The sequence below is a fragment of the Siniperca chuatsi genome, linkage group LG21, assembly GCF_020085105.1.
Source record: "Siniperca chuatsi isolate FFG_IHB_CAS linkage group LG21, ASM2008510v1, whole genome shotgun sequence".
NCBI classification, from domain to species: domain Eukaryota; kingdom Metazoa; phylum Chordata; class Actinopteri; order Centrarchiformes; family Sinipercidae; genus Siniperca; species Siniperca chuatsi.
Window position 1 is genome coordinate 4,403,678 of NC_058062.1, and position 17,150 is coordinate 4,420,827.

The 17,150-nt window shown below is 42.4% G+C and overlaps 1 protein-coding gene across 1 annotated transcript in view; it reads right to left on the reverse strand.

The window, feature by feature from the left end:
- ppfia3 (PTPRF interacting protein alpha 3) overlaps positions 1-14,675 on the reverse strand; it is a 29,757-nt gene extending 15,082 nt beyond the window's left edge. Inside the window, exons 1-15 of the mRNA XM_044181896.1 lie at positions 14,535-14,675; positions 12,791-13,520; positions 7,584-7,685; positions 7,217-7,456; positions 7,061-7,120; positions 5,614-5,742; positions 5,382-5,474; positions 4,691-4,743; positions 4,501-4,594; positions 4,170-4,304; positions 3,234-3,317; positions 2,829-2,960; positions 1,444-1,506; positions 1,276-1,355; positions 489-657 (exon numbers count right to left, since the gene is read on the reverse strand). Of these exons, the coding sequence (XP_044037831.1) occupies positions 489-657; positions 1,276-1,355; positions 1,444-1,506; positions 2,829-2,960; positions 3,234-3,317; positions 4,170-4,304; positions 4,501-4,594; positions 4,691-4,743; positions 5,382-5,474; positions 5,614-5,742; positions 7,061-7,120; positions 7,217-7,456; positions 7,584-7,685; positions 12,791-13,135 (1,779 nt within the window). The 5' untranslated portion in view covers positions 13,136-13,520; positions 14,535-14,675. The remainder of the gene's footprint in view (positions 1-488; positions 658-1,275; positions 1,356-1,443; positions 1,507-2,828; positions 2,961-3,233; positions 3,318-4,169; positions 4,305-4,500; positions 4,595-4,690; positions 4,744-5,381; positions 5,475-5,613; positions 5,743-7,060; positions 7,121-7,216; positions 7,457-7,583; positions 7,686-12,790; positions 13,521-14,534) is intronic.
- Positions 14,676-17,150: the final 2,475 nt, after the last annotated feature.

Here is a 17,150-nt window from a genome sequence, read left to right on the forward strand (position 1 = left end):
TTTTTTTATTGTTCCCTTTAATAAGAAAGTAATATCATCAACCTGCACGTGACAGATGTAGTTAAATAATCCAAAAACTAGACCCAACCTGATTTTGATTTTTCCTTGTTCTTCTACCTCTTAGAGTTAATTAGTCAACTCGTCTTACACTTAACTAGCTTCCATAAGAAATGCAAGAAAAACATACTTTTTTCAAGTGGAAAGATAACCACAAAACTGATTTTATTGCAAGAAAGATTGATGAGAAAATTGGGACTTTACTGAGGGAACAAGTTGTTCCCACTTCCTGATGTTAAGGTATAAGTTATTGTTGGATATTTGACCAATTTTTGTTGTCTAACAGAAAAGTAACACATACTGATGAACTGCTGCTTCTAAGAGGTATAAAGTGCATAAATAATAACTTAAGTAAGGTAGGGAAAAAAATGCAGATGGATGAAAATGAATCTGGGTTTTTATGTCCGGTCATAGGGATGTTAGAGTCTCACCTTGGTCGAGTCCTCTCGGGCGGAGCTCCAACGGGCCCGGTGACTTCGCCTGACCACGCCCCCAGTAGGGGCGTTACAGAAGGGATCCAAGTGAGTGGTGGAGCCTGCAGGGAGGGACCCGCCCCCGTGGGAATACCTTAACTCCAGAGCGCTACCTGGCAGAGAGCGACTGGAGAGAGAGAGGGAAAGATAAGATGATGCGAGATAAGATGAATCGGGAAGTATCCCTGCAGGGTGATAAGATTATGGCGGCAACTACAGTAAGATGGTACAACACAGAAAAACACACAGCAAGCAAGGTGAGGGACTTAAACATAACACAGCCGACAAAACCGAAACTAAAATATGTACAGAAATATTAAAAAAGAACAAACTAAAGAGCTGAAATAAAAAACAATCAGAATGTATTACATCCATACTACTTATTAAATATTACATACTACATATTACTTCATATAATGTGTAAAAGTGCATCGTATTCCAATTAACACATTACAGAAGGCTATAAGAGAAAGTGTCAAGACGTGCAGATGAGAATTCCAAGTGTTGGATCATGCATGTGTGTTTGTGCACCCAGTCAATAAATGTGTGTATACATATCAACACTGTTTTAGCCCTGTGAGTGCTGACAGTGTTAAACCCCTCCAATGTGGAGTGATTTATCTACAATGTCTAACAAGAGACACAACACTGGCATCTTTACAGTCAGGCAAGGCCACACTGGAGACACAGAATAATGGTTAGAGTTTCACTCTTTCTGTGGTGCGGACGTCTAAATGGCACCAACCTGGAATAAGAGCCCCCGGGCCTCGCTCTCAACTGATCTAACTCCAGCTGAAGCCTTTCCAGCTCTGCTATCAGCTGGTCCTGGGAATGGAAAAGAGACAGAGTTGGTGAAAAAAGGAACATATGTCTACTAGATTCAATTAAGAATAAGGCCTAATAGCGCGGGCACCTTGTTTGCCAAGAGATCATCCTGGAGTTTCTTCATGTTAGCCAGTTCCTCAGATAGGGCATTCTGGAGATGGAAGGATGAGAAACTTTATTACTGCAAAATAACAACAGTATATTCTTAATAAGATGTGTTCAAACTGGACAGCAAGGTTAGCAAACTGGTCTTAAAGTGGGATGGTGTTGTTTGAAGCTGCACGGGAGAACTTTGCTTCAAATGGCAGTGAGGGGTAACACCCAGAAATCAGTAAACTACACACAGCACAGTAATGTTTACTAATACAGCTTTCGTTTTTTACCCAGATTTCTTAAAAGGAGCAGAGTGGTTTAAGCCTATTTTCACCCACATTTTATGTCCCCAAGCTTTCAAAAGTAAGTTTAACTGCTGCAAAAGGACACTAATCAGCACTGCAATTAAACATGCTCCTTTTGTGATGCTGACTGCTCAGAAAATGCTTCCGGTGATTAAAAATAGAGAAAACTAGGTATAAAGTGGAAAAAAAGTGCTGATAATGCACTAAAGTAAGTAGGTTAAAAAACAGAAGCAGGAGCAAACAGCGAATAGTTTGTGCTCCAGATGGTGTTTTTAAAATTCGTATTTCAGATTATTGTATTCTTGATGTTTTACCCAATTTTCACTCATCATTCATTTCCTTTACTTAAGTAAAAGTAGCAGTACCACACAAATACTTAGTTACAAGTAAAAGTGAAAGTATATAAGTAGTATTAACTAAATGCACTAAAAGTATCAAAAGTAAAATGCAGAAAAATCCCCATATGAGTGTTATGCTATAATGTACTCTATATTTGGATTATTTGCATAGTATTACTGTGCAAGGAGCATTTTACAGTTGGTTGAGGTGGAGCTAATTTTAAATATTAGACATTGGACTGCTGGGAAGTTTAATCTGTATCAGTGCATTATATTTTATAATTTCATTATATGTTTTGTATGTAAAATTTTAATTTCTAAAGTAACCAGTAACTATAGCTGTGAGATAAATGCAGTGCAGTAAAAAGTAAAATATTTCCCTCCAAAATGTAGTTGAGTATAAAGAAATGGAAATATTCAAGTATAGTAAAGTTACCTCAAAACTGTGCTTAAGTAGAGCATTTAAGTAAGTACTTAATTACTTTCCACCAGTTACGGATGTAGGATTCACTGCTGTTTGGGAGACAGTTTTGGAATTTACTCAAGTTTTAACCGGTCACTTCCTCGAGGGCAGAGACGTGAGTGAACATACCTGACAGCAGGAGTTTATTTGGGGAAAAGTGACACATCTTTAGGGTCTTGATTAGGGGAATGAGACAGTTTCTGTTGCAGTTTTATGAGGTTCAGATCAAAATGAAGACATGTTGTGAATTCTCGCTTAAGCTTGAGCAGGTCACCTTTTCTTCAAGGGCGGCCATTCTCTCCTTCAGATGGAGCTGCAGCCTCTCGTTGGACTCAGACAGTAGCTTGTCAACTGTGTCGGAGAGACGCTTGTTGTGTTCATCGTTCATCCTCTCCCTCTGCCTCGCCTGAGGGGGAGCGAGCGAGACGGGTGAGAGCGAAAGAGAAGAAAAAATGAGTGTGAGGACAGAGAAAAGTGAGGGTGGGAGGAGAGTTAATAACAAGCATTCTGCTTGACTGAGAGTGAGAGACAAAGATTTCTATCTCAATGTGCAAGATCCATAGAGGGTTTAGAAAATTAGTGCGCCTTTGTGCTGCGTAAAGCCTGACAAAAGGAACGGCATGAAAGAGGGGGAGGATGAAAACAGAGAAAGAGAGATGGAAAAGCAAGCATGACTCACCCTCTGTAGCTCCTGGTTCTTCTCCTCCAGTTGCGCCTCCATCTGTCGCAGTCGCTCCTCAAAGTTACCATGACGCTCCTCCGCCTGAATGATTGGAGAGGAAGGAAGCAGGGTTAGAGCGCAAACCATGTTGTGACACTGATACAAATGAACACAAAGGAAACAGCTTGTTGACTGAGTCTACCAATTAGTTACATGCCTGTACAGATCACAGCGTAACAGAAAAGTTTGTTTGCCTGTGTTTTACAGGGCATTACTCTCATCCTTCCACAGACACCCTCTTGCCTGAACATGTAAGATGTAAGTGTAGCCATTAAAGAGGTTTGCTTAAGGTGAGGAGCGTGAATGTACTCTAAGTAGTTTTTGGCATGAGTGAAAATTGTGTTTACAGGAATGCTAGAGGTTAACATATGAGCAATCAAATCAGTCAGTTACAAAGAATTTATGCGGCATACAGTTCTTGACGTGCTGAGCGCCCGAGGATCAAATAGCTGCACTGACTCTGTGCCCTGAGCTGGCTTTCATCTTAGATTGTTTGCCTATGAATTACTGGCACCGCTTGCTGAAAATGTTTAGTATTCATCTGTCATTTGACATCTCATGTTCCGTTTCACTCATGCGTGAATATACACACACACACACACACACACACACACACACACACACACACTCATGTGATTGTGTCTGTGCACAGGAACATATTCCAACAGATTTGTGCACACATGCATGCACATATTGCTGCTGTCCGGTGAAAATATTGCTTTTTTAATTTCATTATATGAAACTGTAATAGTAATATAATAATACATAATAAAAAGGTCTGTGACACTTTTCCAAACCTGTCAGATAACTCAGAAATGCACCAACAGGGCTGGTATGCTTGCAGGCATTTACACACACACACACACACACACACACACACACACACACACATACCTTGTTGAGTGCTGCCACTCTCTGGGCGAGCTGGGCCTCGATCTCAGGCAGCGTCTCGGCCCTCTGCAGCGTTTGCTGCAGCTTCTGTTTGGCATCATCCAGACGCTCCTGAAGCTGCCGGTTCTTCTCCTCGCTCTGCAAGAAAACAGGGAGTGGAGGTGAAACTGGAGAGCGAGAGAAGACTGCCGGGGGCAGCAGACAGGATTAAAGCCACAGGGGGAAAAGAAAATGCATTGATGGCACGCTCTGTGTGCCAATGTGAAACATGGCCAAGCTACAAATCAACAGCAGAAACATGGACACACACAGGGATGAAAGAGACTTTTCCGACCTGTCTGTAGAGAGACTCTTTGCTGGCCAACTCGTTCTCCAGTTTATCTTTTATGTCATGGAGAGACGTCGCCTCCCTCTGGGCACTCAGGTACCTGCAAACCAGAACAAACCAGCAGACAGAATGCGTGAGCGGAGCACATTTTGGGGAAGGGCAATGAGAGTCCATGGACACGGAGAAAAACCCAAACCTGCGTTCTAATGTGGTGATTCTCTCTTCCATGTCTTCCCTTTGACAGAGCGCCTGGGAGAATTAAAGGAAAAAAATGTATGTAAAGATTCTGATGCAGAAATAGAACGGAAACAAGACCAGAAAGAGAAAGTGTCAGATAGGGCAAATGTCAAGTTTAGTAGGTGTTTATCAAAGGGAATTCACTAGGCTTGAACAGCTATTAGCTCTGGAGAATGATAATGACTGGTTAATAGTTGTTCTTGACAGATTTCAGAAGCACCCACTTAGAAAGACTTGAGAGACAGAGGGGGAGAAAGGGGAAAACACCGGGAAGATAAAAGAGCAGCAAGTGAGGAGAAGCAGTTAGACGTGGAGACGACATTTTGGGAAAAAGGTTTGCTGAGTAAACTGCCTCGACTACCTCTCATCCAAACATGCTCCACACACCTTTCAATCAAGTACCAGCACTGACTGATTAACAGAGCCACATCCATGTGAAGAAACCTGCAACACTACCGATGGCACTGTCTCCATGGCTACAGGGTAGAGGCTCTTGTGTGTACAGTAACAGCCGCTGCTGCCAAGTAGGCTTTGTTACCATAGCAAACTGTTACATATTTCTGAGTTTGAGCAAAACAGACTCTTTGAGCCACTGCGACGGACACACATAGTGGCGGTTTATTGTCTGTCAACAGCTCGGTGAGTCTCACCTCTTTCACATCCCTCTGTAGTTTCTGGTTGGCCTCCTCCGATCGGGCCAGCTCCCTCCTGGCGGACGTCAGCTGCTCCTCGATCTCCCCAACCTGACGGGAAGTGACAGTGTGGGATACAAGGCTGAACGAGCACACATCAGTTTCTGTCCCTTAGCATCTCTGGCTTGTGATATTTTGCATGTTTTGGGGAAAGCATAAGAGACCATAAGAGTGTCTCTGAATCAAGTACCTGTCTGCACATGAGAGCCAGTCTCTCTTTCAGCTGTCCCAGCTCTGACCTCTGTCGCTCTATCTCGCCCTCTCTCTGTCTGTCGATGTCTGCGTCATCCAAGATGGAGGACGGTCCGTTGGGAAGCCGCTGAATGAAGAGAAAAGATTTACTTTAATTACATTGCAAGCAGTGATCATGTTATATTTGGGTTGTGGGTTACACATAATGTGCTGTCATTTTCGGATTTCAAAACACATTTTTTTAGCCTGAACACGTATTTTGGAAGAAAAACTCACAAAGCACTTCCATTTCTAACTACCCCAACTCCACTTGCAATTTCATCTAAATTATTACTGCCATCGCAAGAAATGTCAAGGTTCTTTGGCCATAAAGGTTATGATAAGTTGCATACAGTATCATGTTCCTCAGTGAGGCATTCAGTGCTCAGGAGGTACGTTCACGGAAACATTTTTAAAATATGGACTAACCGGAGGGATGGTGAACTTCTCAGCAACCAATCAGTAAAAATAAAGTTAGGTGGTTGTAAAGTAACAAAAACACAACTTAGTCTTACAGGAGAATTCCATTCAAGTCATTACATTACAACCCATAAAAAAATCCAAGATGGTGCATAACTTCTTCCTCGCCGACCGACTGGAGTGCGGCTCAATAGGAGTGAGCTGAGTGCTGATGGCTGGCAGCCATATTGCAACATTACTGATCTAAGAATATACTGTAAACTATGGGAACAGTTTCTGGAAATCAGTGGCACCTGATCAGCACTGGATTTTACATTCAATGTACTGATTTAAGTTCACCAGTTCAGTTCACCACTTTGAACCAGACTAAATACCTGCAAAACTAATAACTTTCCCATCAGCCTCAGCTGTAGTCACTTCTGTTTATATAGTCCAATATCAGACATCACAAATTTGCCTTAAAGGGCTTTACAATCTGTACAGCATATGACACGTTCTATCTTTATACCCTCAATTCGGATTGTGTTTGTGTTTAGTGCTAGTAGCAAAGCCACTCTGACCGCACTACAGGGCCGTCACTGATCAGGGTGAAAGTCAAAGCAGTAATAGTTTAGGATTTTACATGGTGATACATTAGCTAGAGTTAGCTAGCTTCCTCATCTCTACTGGAGAAATGTGATTTGTTTGTGTGTACCATAAACTGACTTTGAAGTTTCAAGTTCTTTCTGCGGCATCTACTGTTGTGTATCACACAGTATTGTGGGAAAATATATCTCCAGTGAAAACACGACAGAGAGAAGAAGTTGGCGAACTTTGATGGCTTCTTTATTAGGAGGCAGGTAAACATACGTCTGCACGTCCTTGTATACACTGAGCACCCCAAAACACCTTAGCGCCACCTTCAGGCCTTCACCATTTTGCTTACTTGTCTTTTATACACCACAGCAACGTTTCTGAAAACTGTAGAAGAATATACATCCCATTACCTCTTTGCCGTTGTCTAGTCCTTGCTGCCGTCGTTTGATTTGTTCCCTTAAAGACAGAACCTAAAACAACACGGAGGAGAATCGTTAGGGGAGAGTCCATCAGTAACTCACTGAAACCCGTGAAAAAAACAAACAAGCGCAGAAACATGGACTCACCTCTTGAGAGGAGGACTGCAGCTCTTCCTCTAGGGTCGTCACCCGCTCCAAAGCCACCCGTAGTCTTTCCCTCACCTTCTCGTCCAGAGCTTTGTGGTGCTCGAACAGAGACTTGAGGGCTTTTAGGACCTCCACCTCGCTGGAGACCCCTGCTGGGGACTGGGCCTGCCTCTTCACCACGGTCATCCTCAGGCTACGCTCATGACGGGACACCAGGCACTCCAGATGTTCAAGCAGCAGCTGGAAACACATGTGGTTCACATACAATACAACCTCTTCACAGTGTACCTCGTATCTATAACGACCAGATAAATACAAGAACCTGATGTTAAACAGGCATTCAGTGTAGACATAGAAGTGGACTGACTCGTGTGTTGTTCCTCTCTGCCTTCAGCTCTGCTATCTCCTCCTCTCTCTCCAGCAGCTGTTCCCGGCAGAGGTTCAGCTCTTTGGTCAGCACTGCAAACTCCTGCAGGGTCACAAGAGGGCGCTGTTATTGACTCAATGTTGCTACTGCTGCTGTTGCTGCTGCTACATGAGGTCATGATCACACACACACACACACACACACACACACACACACACACACACACTCATCAAACTGTAAGGTTCACTCCATCAACAAATGATTTTATAATGAAGCAATGTACTTTCCCACTTTCCCTCAACCTGCTCTGTCTGCTTCAACTTGAATTGGTGACTTCCTTCATTTCCCAGAATGCCTTCAGCGAGCAGGTATAAAGTTGGCCTAGCTGGTTGGTTTTACAGGTGGAGAAAAAGCTAGCAGGGGAATGAAAGTTTCCATGTCTTTGTTATTACATTGAATCTGCACTGTCAGTAAAACATTTTTTTTTAAATAAACATTTTAGCCAACAAATGATGTCATGATCAGTGAAAATTTGGTTACCAAACTCCATGGTAACTGGACTGGAACTATCTCAGCATGAGGTTACCTCTTCTAACTTTGGCCAGTTAGAAACCTATGCCACTAAACATAAAAACAAACAAAAAGACTGCGGACTGTGAGATTTACTGCCAATATTTTCCGTTAGCCCACACAGTGCAATAAACTACAGTGAACAATTTGACAAATCTTGATTTCATTAGCAAACTCACACACTCAATCTCACAGATTTTCATTGCATTTAACAAACATGTACAGACATGCAGCTACATTTTGGCTGAAAGAGGAAAAGCCTCACTAAACAAACAGCACATACAGTATAATCTTTGCCATATCTTCCACAGTGCTCTTAGTTAATGGCTGCCGGGTGTCTTAAACCAGGCCTCGATATAAAATCTAACAACCAGGTTTATTGCGTGTGTTGCACCTGAAATTGGTTTAATTGCGCAATAACCACGACTGGCTGTATGTTTGCCCGTCATTAAAACAAATGCCTGGAAGTTAAACAAGCATGAGAGTAACTGGAATTAGGCCAGCGCAGTGTAATGTCTTATATTTCCATCTGACAGCAGTCCAGTTAAATTGTTGTGATTTTGTGTAATTTAATCCAATTATGTATAATGTGAGGTTAGCTACGTGATGGTTATGATTAAAATCTGTTGCCTTTAGTCTAAATAAACGGTATCTATGGCAACAAATCAACAAAGAGAAGATGAGTGACATTATCAAGTACAAGTCACTTGGACTGAGTCTAACTTTCAGCTGTGATCATCTGCCTTGCTGAGAAGATGTCTTTGTTTCTGTAATCACAACACTGCACTGAACACATGATCATACACACGACTGTGCACACATACTGTACCACAACCGCCCGTCCATGCACTGACTGTCCTCTCGTTTCGACTCTGCTCATGTGATGGTGGCGTGACACACATGATACAGAGCACACGACCACGTGTGCGCCGAATCATGTGTGTTTTCAAAATTGCTTGTGCAAACGGGCCATTAAAGGGCACTGATGCATGCATGGTGCTGCTGTTATCTTTGCCCTGTATTAACAGTGATCAGTTTACCCACACGGCAGCAAATAGGCGCCTTACCTCACACCCTCTTCCAGCCAAAATGCATTTACAAAGTACAGCGTGTATAGGCTATAACAAGCTTCTGAGCTGATGTGCACACAGGGCTGAAATGGGGGAGGATGGAGAAAGAAATGAAAGAAAGACGCTTATTTGAAAAGAGGGAAGAGGAGGGATCAGGGCGGAAATTGTTGTGTACAGATGGCATGTTCTGGGCCCAAAGGATATCATAATTCTGGGATTAATTCATGTAAAAGATGGACCACCGATACTAGACACTTTCTAGATTCCTCTCTCTGTCTGTCTTTCTTGCATCTAAACACATGATGCAAATCAGTCTGTTCCCCGACTGCGCTGGCATTCACCTCTTACACTTTTCACTTGCCTTTATCCTGCCACTCTCCCCCTTCATCCATCTCAATCTTCCCCTGTCATAATACACATCATCTAAAACAGACTCTTGAAGCCACCTTATTAGTATGCAGCACTATGTAAATGGACTTGATTTGTTAGTCTCTGTGTGTTTCATATCACCAGGTTTTTTCTCTCTCTCTGTGCCATGCTGTTGCTCTCTATCCCTCGCTCCTATTTTTCTCTCTTGGCAACGTCTACACACACAGACGAACTCACTGAACTCATCTACTGTAGAATGTATCACAGCACTCCATGTGTTCCTCTATCTATCTGTGTGTGTGTGTGTGTGTGTGTGTGTGTTTCTGCAGATGTGAGCACCATATTGATCTCCTCTCAGTGAGGTAATATGGCCCTTTAACGTCCAGTCACTCTCTGTTAGAATGTGCAGCACTGCTACATCTGTTATTTCATTTTGATTTTTCAGGCGTAGTGACAGAGAAAAATAGGTGCTAACAACATGGGGGGCATCATTGCTGCCTGAGGCATCCAACAGTGACTCCTGCCTGAAAATAGAGATGGAACCCTTGTATGTTGAGTGGAATTACAAAATGATTAGCAGTCTCGAGCACTGGGGTGTGGGATAATGTAATAACTGGCTTCTGTACTACAGGGGCAAATGCAACATTTTGCCATCATCTCCAGGTTTTAGGCAGCCCCAGTTTGTGCCTCTCATGTATTACCATTACGTTCCAATCGCAAAGCTGAGCATCCAATTTTCCCTAAAACGATCTTTGAAAAACCGAGAAGGTCGTTTAACAACACTTACCACTGCTCTGAAAGTATTTCCAGCATCCTCAAAGACTCTTTGAACCATCTGGATGAGAAAATATTCCAACAGCTGCACGATAAAAAAGACTTTTAGCTTCTTTCTCAAGTTGCGACTGTATTTTCTAATCCAAACAGAGATGGTAGCCTGAAATCACACATCTCCTTGCTCAATTTGTACAACATGAATCAAAAGGAAAAATACTATTATTGGTTATATTAGTACATTGATGTTACTTTCCAATAATTCATATTTTCATACAAAATAACGCAACATTTTGCTTGCACACGCCATTTCCAGTTACCTGGATAGCAAACACAGTCACAACTTGAGAAAGCGGCTGAACATCGTTTTTTTTTGGTGCAACAGACGGAATATATGTTCTCATCCAGAAGGTTAGAAGACATTCTGGGTTTTTCAAAGACCACAGGATATATAGTTTTCAGAAAACCAGACAATGAGCTTTGTGACTTGAACGTAATAGTAATACAAAGGGGCACAAACTGGGGCTAAGACTGAAGGTAAAGTAAAGAACTTTACTAAAGTACAGTTCTGAGGTGCTGGCACTTGAGTGTTACCACTTTGGGAGAAAGTTACTAGTTACTTTGCAGAGTAAAATCGTAAGTTAAACATGTAATGAGCTCAATTAAATACCACTGTTGTGAGAAAGAAAGTCTCATATCTCGGCCATGTTTTACCTTGATGACTACACAGCACAGCCTTATTTTAGCTTCAGGAGCCACTTTTGTATCTAGAGAGTTTTAATGAGAGGTGATGATGATGATGATGATATGTGGTTTTCATCTGTGTTCACTTCAAACTCCCCAACAGTACAATAAAGGAGTCAGACTCAGCGCCACCTAGACCAGCTACAACATTAAAATCCCGCTTACAGGTTAACACATCAATAATTCAACAGTGAAAGGAACCATTTTCACTATGAGTACTTCTGATACAGTACAAGAGTACATTCTACTGCTAACACTTGTTTACTTTTACTGAAGTCACATTTTGAATGCACTTCTAATGGAGTATTTTTTCCATTTTGGTTTTGATGCTTTCATATACAGTAAGTAAACGATTTTAACCCTTTCCGACGCTGCTGCTCACAAGGATGAATTGTTGAGCAAGTTAATCTTGTACTGTGGTATTCTTATACTGTATGTGTTTATTTAGATGTTAGATTTAAAATAACATATGTGCTTATTGGCTGATTGATAATATTGAACCAGGCTGTCTACAAATATGGGTCATTCACTACTACTATGAAGTGACACTGATGCAGTCCAGTGCTGAAACATGTACCTCGTTGCTGCTTAATTACCTTAAGGCATATATACTGTGAATGTGAATGTAGACTACTTTCTGTAGTTCTGTGTTTTTTTTAGTTGGCACCTAAAAGGTTTAAGATTTAAGATAACATGCTTAACTTCATTAGACTTCATCATGATACACAGCCTGAGACGCAGTTAAGACTGTGTGCACATCCCAAAGTATATTTTAATCCAGTACCTGAAATTAAAGGAAGAGTTCATTAACTACACACCCACGTGTCAGTCACCACTCCACTGAAGTCAGCATATAGAACCATAAAACATACAGCAAGTCCTTACCAGTACCTCCATCTGTTTCCTCTCAACCTTCTCCCAAACTATTAAAGTTAAAGTCTTTTTCCTGCTCTAATGAACACCAAAAAACACCAAGCATTTTTTTTGCAATGTTTTGTAAATAGACATCTGAAATATAATAGTCACAATATAATCATCTCCTCTATTTTCTCAATTCTCAATGATAATGCTTCAGCCATGCGTGCAGTGCAATGTATCCCTGTGTGCCTCTGTAGGATGTGCATGTCCGTCCACAGCATTGTGAGTAACAAACATATATGAGAGATAATGACGTAAATATTGCACTTCTGAATCCAGCATGCATTGCATTTGGATACAAAACTTGCCCTAAAAAAATATAACAGACATTTAACTCATCTAACTAAGCTTTCAGCTCATGGTCGAGTCTTCATTTTGGGGTGAACTGCTCCTTTAGTCAGACATGCAGAGTAAAAACTCACATTTGGGATGCGCATACACTTGTCTATACCTTGGACAATGCAATACATTAATGATATGATTGAACTTGTCATTTCAAGCCAATTGCACATATAACTTTTTATTGTTATAAAACCTTCCTTCAGTCTGACCTTGACAAGTTGAACTGAAGTCTAATAGCCTTCTACAGACAGGGATGGGAAGGCTGGATTATAAATTGAGACGTGTGTGTGAGGATACAAGTGTTTCCTCCACGGCTACAGTACAGCACTTAAACAGCATTTAGACCATTATGTGATATCAAAACTAGTGGGATTCTTTCAGGTGTGTCAGCAGCTCCCACCCCACCCCCCTCAGTCATCGTACCTGTGGCAGGGCGATGGACAGCTGCCTCTGGAGTGACTCCTTCTCGTGACTTAGCTCTCGCAGGCGTAGGTGTGCCGTCCCCAGACTGTCCTGTGTCTCCCTCAGGCTCTCCAGCAGCCTCTCCCTCTCCGTCAGCATGTTCACCATCAGCGACTCCAGGTTGCCCGTGCTGCCCCCCTCATCGCTGCCGCCGCCACCACTACCGCGGGGATCCCGGCTGCCGTAGCCCCCTATGCCTCCCATCCCTCCACCCATCCCTCCTCCGCCCCCCGCTGGGGAAGACGAGCCGCCTCCTCCGCCGCTGCGCCCGTCCTCCGAGATGGTGGGCATCACCTCGCACATCATCTTGAGGCCTGGGTGTGAGAGGTGTTATCTGAGAAGCTGTCTAGGACACTTGAGCGCAGTGTCTGGTGAACGACTGACTCGTCATGAAATGGTCAACAGTTACTTCGTTGGTTAGGGGTCTTTCCTCTCGAGCGGACTGGGTGACGCTGGCAGGCAAGAAACAAGTGCCGGGGGAAGACGAACAGGGCAGCGTTGTGAATTTGTGAGTGAGAGAAAAGTGGGGAAAAGGATACAAGATAAGTTCCAGTGGTTGGGTGACAGGGGCTGAGGGTTTGGTGGTAGGGAGGTGGGGTGGGGTGGGGTGGGGTGGGGTGCAGGGGTAAGTGCAGGTTTGGTGGATGACCTCTGACCCCTGGCCCAGGCTTCACAGAGATGAGAGACGAACCTGGAAAGAGAAGAAGAAAAGGGACATTTTTAAGCAAACGTGTGAAGAATGTGTGTTAACTGTGCTGGAAAACACATTCCCAGAACACATAATGTGTATAAGGCCTGTGTTGCCCCGCAGGTTGTGATCTCTCATATCATCACTCATGATCCACCCTGACACACAGACAGACAGGCACCTTTCTCAGGCGTTTTTTTCAACGCTTCAAGCTCAAAGAAAGAGTAACCAGTGCTACTGCAGCAGTGCTGTCTCTTCCACTGACTGGCATCGCGATACTCAACGTCTGGAGTAATTCATCCATCAGTGCATGTCTCGGCTTTATGTATCCGAGCGTCCATAGCCATAATGGTGAAAATGAATGCGCATGATGTACGGAAATGAGTGAACGGGTTCCTCAGCAGCCTACAAAACGCCGTCACGCACACACAGAACAATTAGCAGGCCTGAAGGTAGGAGAAAAGATGCGGCGCTGTTTCATACATTCATGTGGAAAAAAGGGTGTCATCATGAATTGTAATTACGGACTGTAGCAGGAAATAGGCTCCGGAACCCATCTGTAAACATATTCTGGGTGAATCAGGAGGCTTATTATCCTCATGGTGTTAAGACGGGAAATGAATTGCTGTCTTAACAAAATAACTGGCCTATATGGGGAAAAAAACAGCATATTTTATGCATTTAGGGCTGTACAGGAGAGCCTCACAGCGCTGGGAGGTGCCAATCATCCTGTAAATTGTGTAGGCCTAATTAACAGATTAAATCATAAGATATTACGCAATTGGATTATTTTTTGTGATATGATTAACCTAAATGTCGGAAAACGGTGCGCCGCTTTGGCTTTATTCCGACTGCAAGGCGTCTATTTCCTATCAACACCCCACTGCCCCCCCCCCTCCCCACACCACCCTGCCTCCCCACCCATAAAAACAGCTGGATGGTCTAACGCACGGCTAGATCTGTGCACGGTACATCACCGTGGATTTCAGCCGCCACCAAACGATTTGTGTGTCTTACCCTCTCCATGACCGACAGAGAAAGGACATAAACGCGCATCGTTGCCCGGTTCACTCCATCAGAGCATCTGAGACACGGAGGCTGCAGCTTATCCCCGTTACAGCCCGGTTACCAGCCTGCCCCATCCCCTCCCTCTCTCTGCTGTGGGAGCGTCGGCACGGCTCAGCCGCTGCGTCAAACTACACGCAGGAAACACAGGCAACATCCGGTCGGGGCTTTCAGAATAAAACATGCCAGTCTAGAACAGCTGGTCTGAGCAAAGTGCCACAAAGTCATGGATGTATTAAAGAAGACATGACGAACCCAAACATGGTTGAAAATGACCCCTCTACTTTTATATAGCCTACTGAAACACACAGCCCACCTATACTTCGAGTCAGTATACTTAGCATTTTAATAGCCTACCATGTAACATAGGCTATATATATTATACATGTTTTTATCATTGAATTTCTATTAGTCAGCTTTCATTTGTTCTCTATTCTAATTATTATTATACATATACATATATAGAATTATTCTTATCATTATTATTTATTGCACTATCCTTTTAGCCACTTGGCATTTGACTGCAGATATTGTATAAGCTTGTGACACTCCCCTGAATCTAGTTAAAATCTCAGATAGGATTTTTTAAAATCAGAATTTCTTGATGTACTCACATTGAGCCAGTGTAAAGCTGTCTGGATGAGTGTTTGAGCGACAGTGATCTACAGCAGCGGCTCCCAACCCAAAGGTCACAAGATAAATCTGAGAGGTTGTGAGACGATTAACAAGACAGGAAAAAAAAGAATACAGTATTTCTATTATTTAGTTTTTGTTTACTTTACTCTAATCTTTGATTTGTTATTGAGGAATCCGTGAGAGTTTTACCTCTTCAGGCATCTAAAAACTATTGAAATGAAACACTCTGAGAAGGGAACATCACTCTTTGGTTGAACTGCTTGCAACTAGACATATTAAACCTGTTTGTGAGTAGACATCACTTTGCTTTAAAGCCAAAAAGGTTGGGAAACACTGCAGGACATTTGCAGGACAGGTAATAGGAAACAGCCAGCAACCTACAACAGGTGTAATGACACATTGGCATATCGTGCCTATATTCACTCCTTGTGGACATATTTTGTTGAAAATGAGCAATATAGTATCATTCTGTTAAAAAAGAGCAATGACTGATAAATTACTTCTAAAGATTAAGACAAACACGTTGAAACTTTATTCTGAAGGCGAATAATAGTGCTTCCGCCCTTCTTCCTGGTGCTTCTGTGCAACTTGACGACCTCCCATCGTTTATCTTCCCTCATCTCTCCTCGGTAAGTTGCTGGGTCTTAAAGAAACAAGCTTTCACCGGCTTTCACCATATAAACTCATCACATCCTCACACTCACTTATAACTGCACTTTAAAGCATTTTTCTACCTTTAAACACAAAACCAATGTACATCACAAGAGAAGTTATGCGGGAGAATCATTCCTCAATTTATTGTTACTGTGTGGCACGTGAAACTTGCCAAAATCATTAAACATTTGCATCCTCTGACTGCTCATTCAGGGAATTACAACGCACTACTGCCATAAGGTTTTAGGCCAAAAGTCTAGATTTTAGGCAAGCATCATGGATTCACCTTTGTTTTGTGAAACCGAGGGCTATGAGGAACTTATTAAAGCTCACAGTCAGCACTAATCAACTTAAAAATGACCAGAACTTTGGCTTTTGTTAAAAGTTTATATTAAACTGAGTAATTTGGGGGGTCGATGAGGCTTATTATGGGGATTCAATTATTTTATTCAAAGAAACTGAACAAAAATTTAGACAAATGTCTTCCTTATGATTAAATGACCCGCTACTGATGTCAGAAGCCTGACAGACATGTCAGTAAAAACTTACCAGTCACCATCACCAGTCACGAAAGGCTTGGTCCATCAGCCAATCAGATCTCAGGCAGGGCGGGTCTTAAGCCCCTAGGTAGTGACGGAGGGAGGGGGGGAGGTGTGTTGGAGGTGACGTAATGTCCTCTTCAGAGAGGGTGATGTACAGTGGACCCACTACTAAAACTCACAAGTGCAACCAAATTAAATTTGCAAATAATATTTTAGAGAGATGGAGGAAAGAAAGAGGAGAGTCTGGGATAATAAACAGCAGATCACATCCACAGGGCTGAAAGGCTTTTACCGATGAGCTTTAAAACTTTCAAACTCTTTTTTTGACTGTAGGTTATAGTTTTAGAATGATAGATAGATAGATAGATAGATAGATAGATAGATAGATAGATAGATAGATAGATAGATAGAGATGATGGGATGTGGATTTTACGGAGCTAAATGGTGAATATTTTCTAAGACAGCAAAATGACATCTGCCTCTCTTAAGGAAACGGGTCATTCACAGTTCAGTTCAGAGGAAATTCTTTTTGCAGCAAGGCAGCATAAAAATATAAAAACATCAGCACAAAAAACAATAACATAATAACATTAAGTGCACGAAAGTACTTGTCAGTGTCCTGTCTGACACTGTAGAGCTAGTTCATAAAATGCGTTTGAGAGTCTTAGTACTAATATTATTGTCATAGTAATATTTGTCAGCTTGCTTGAACAGAATCACACAGTTCAAAATTATA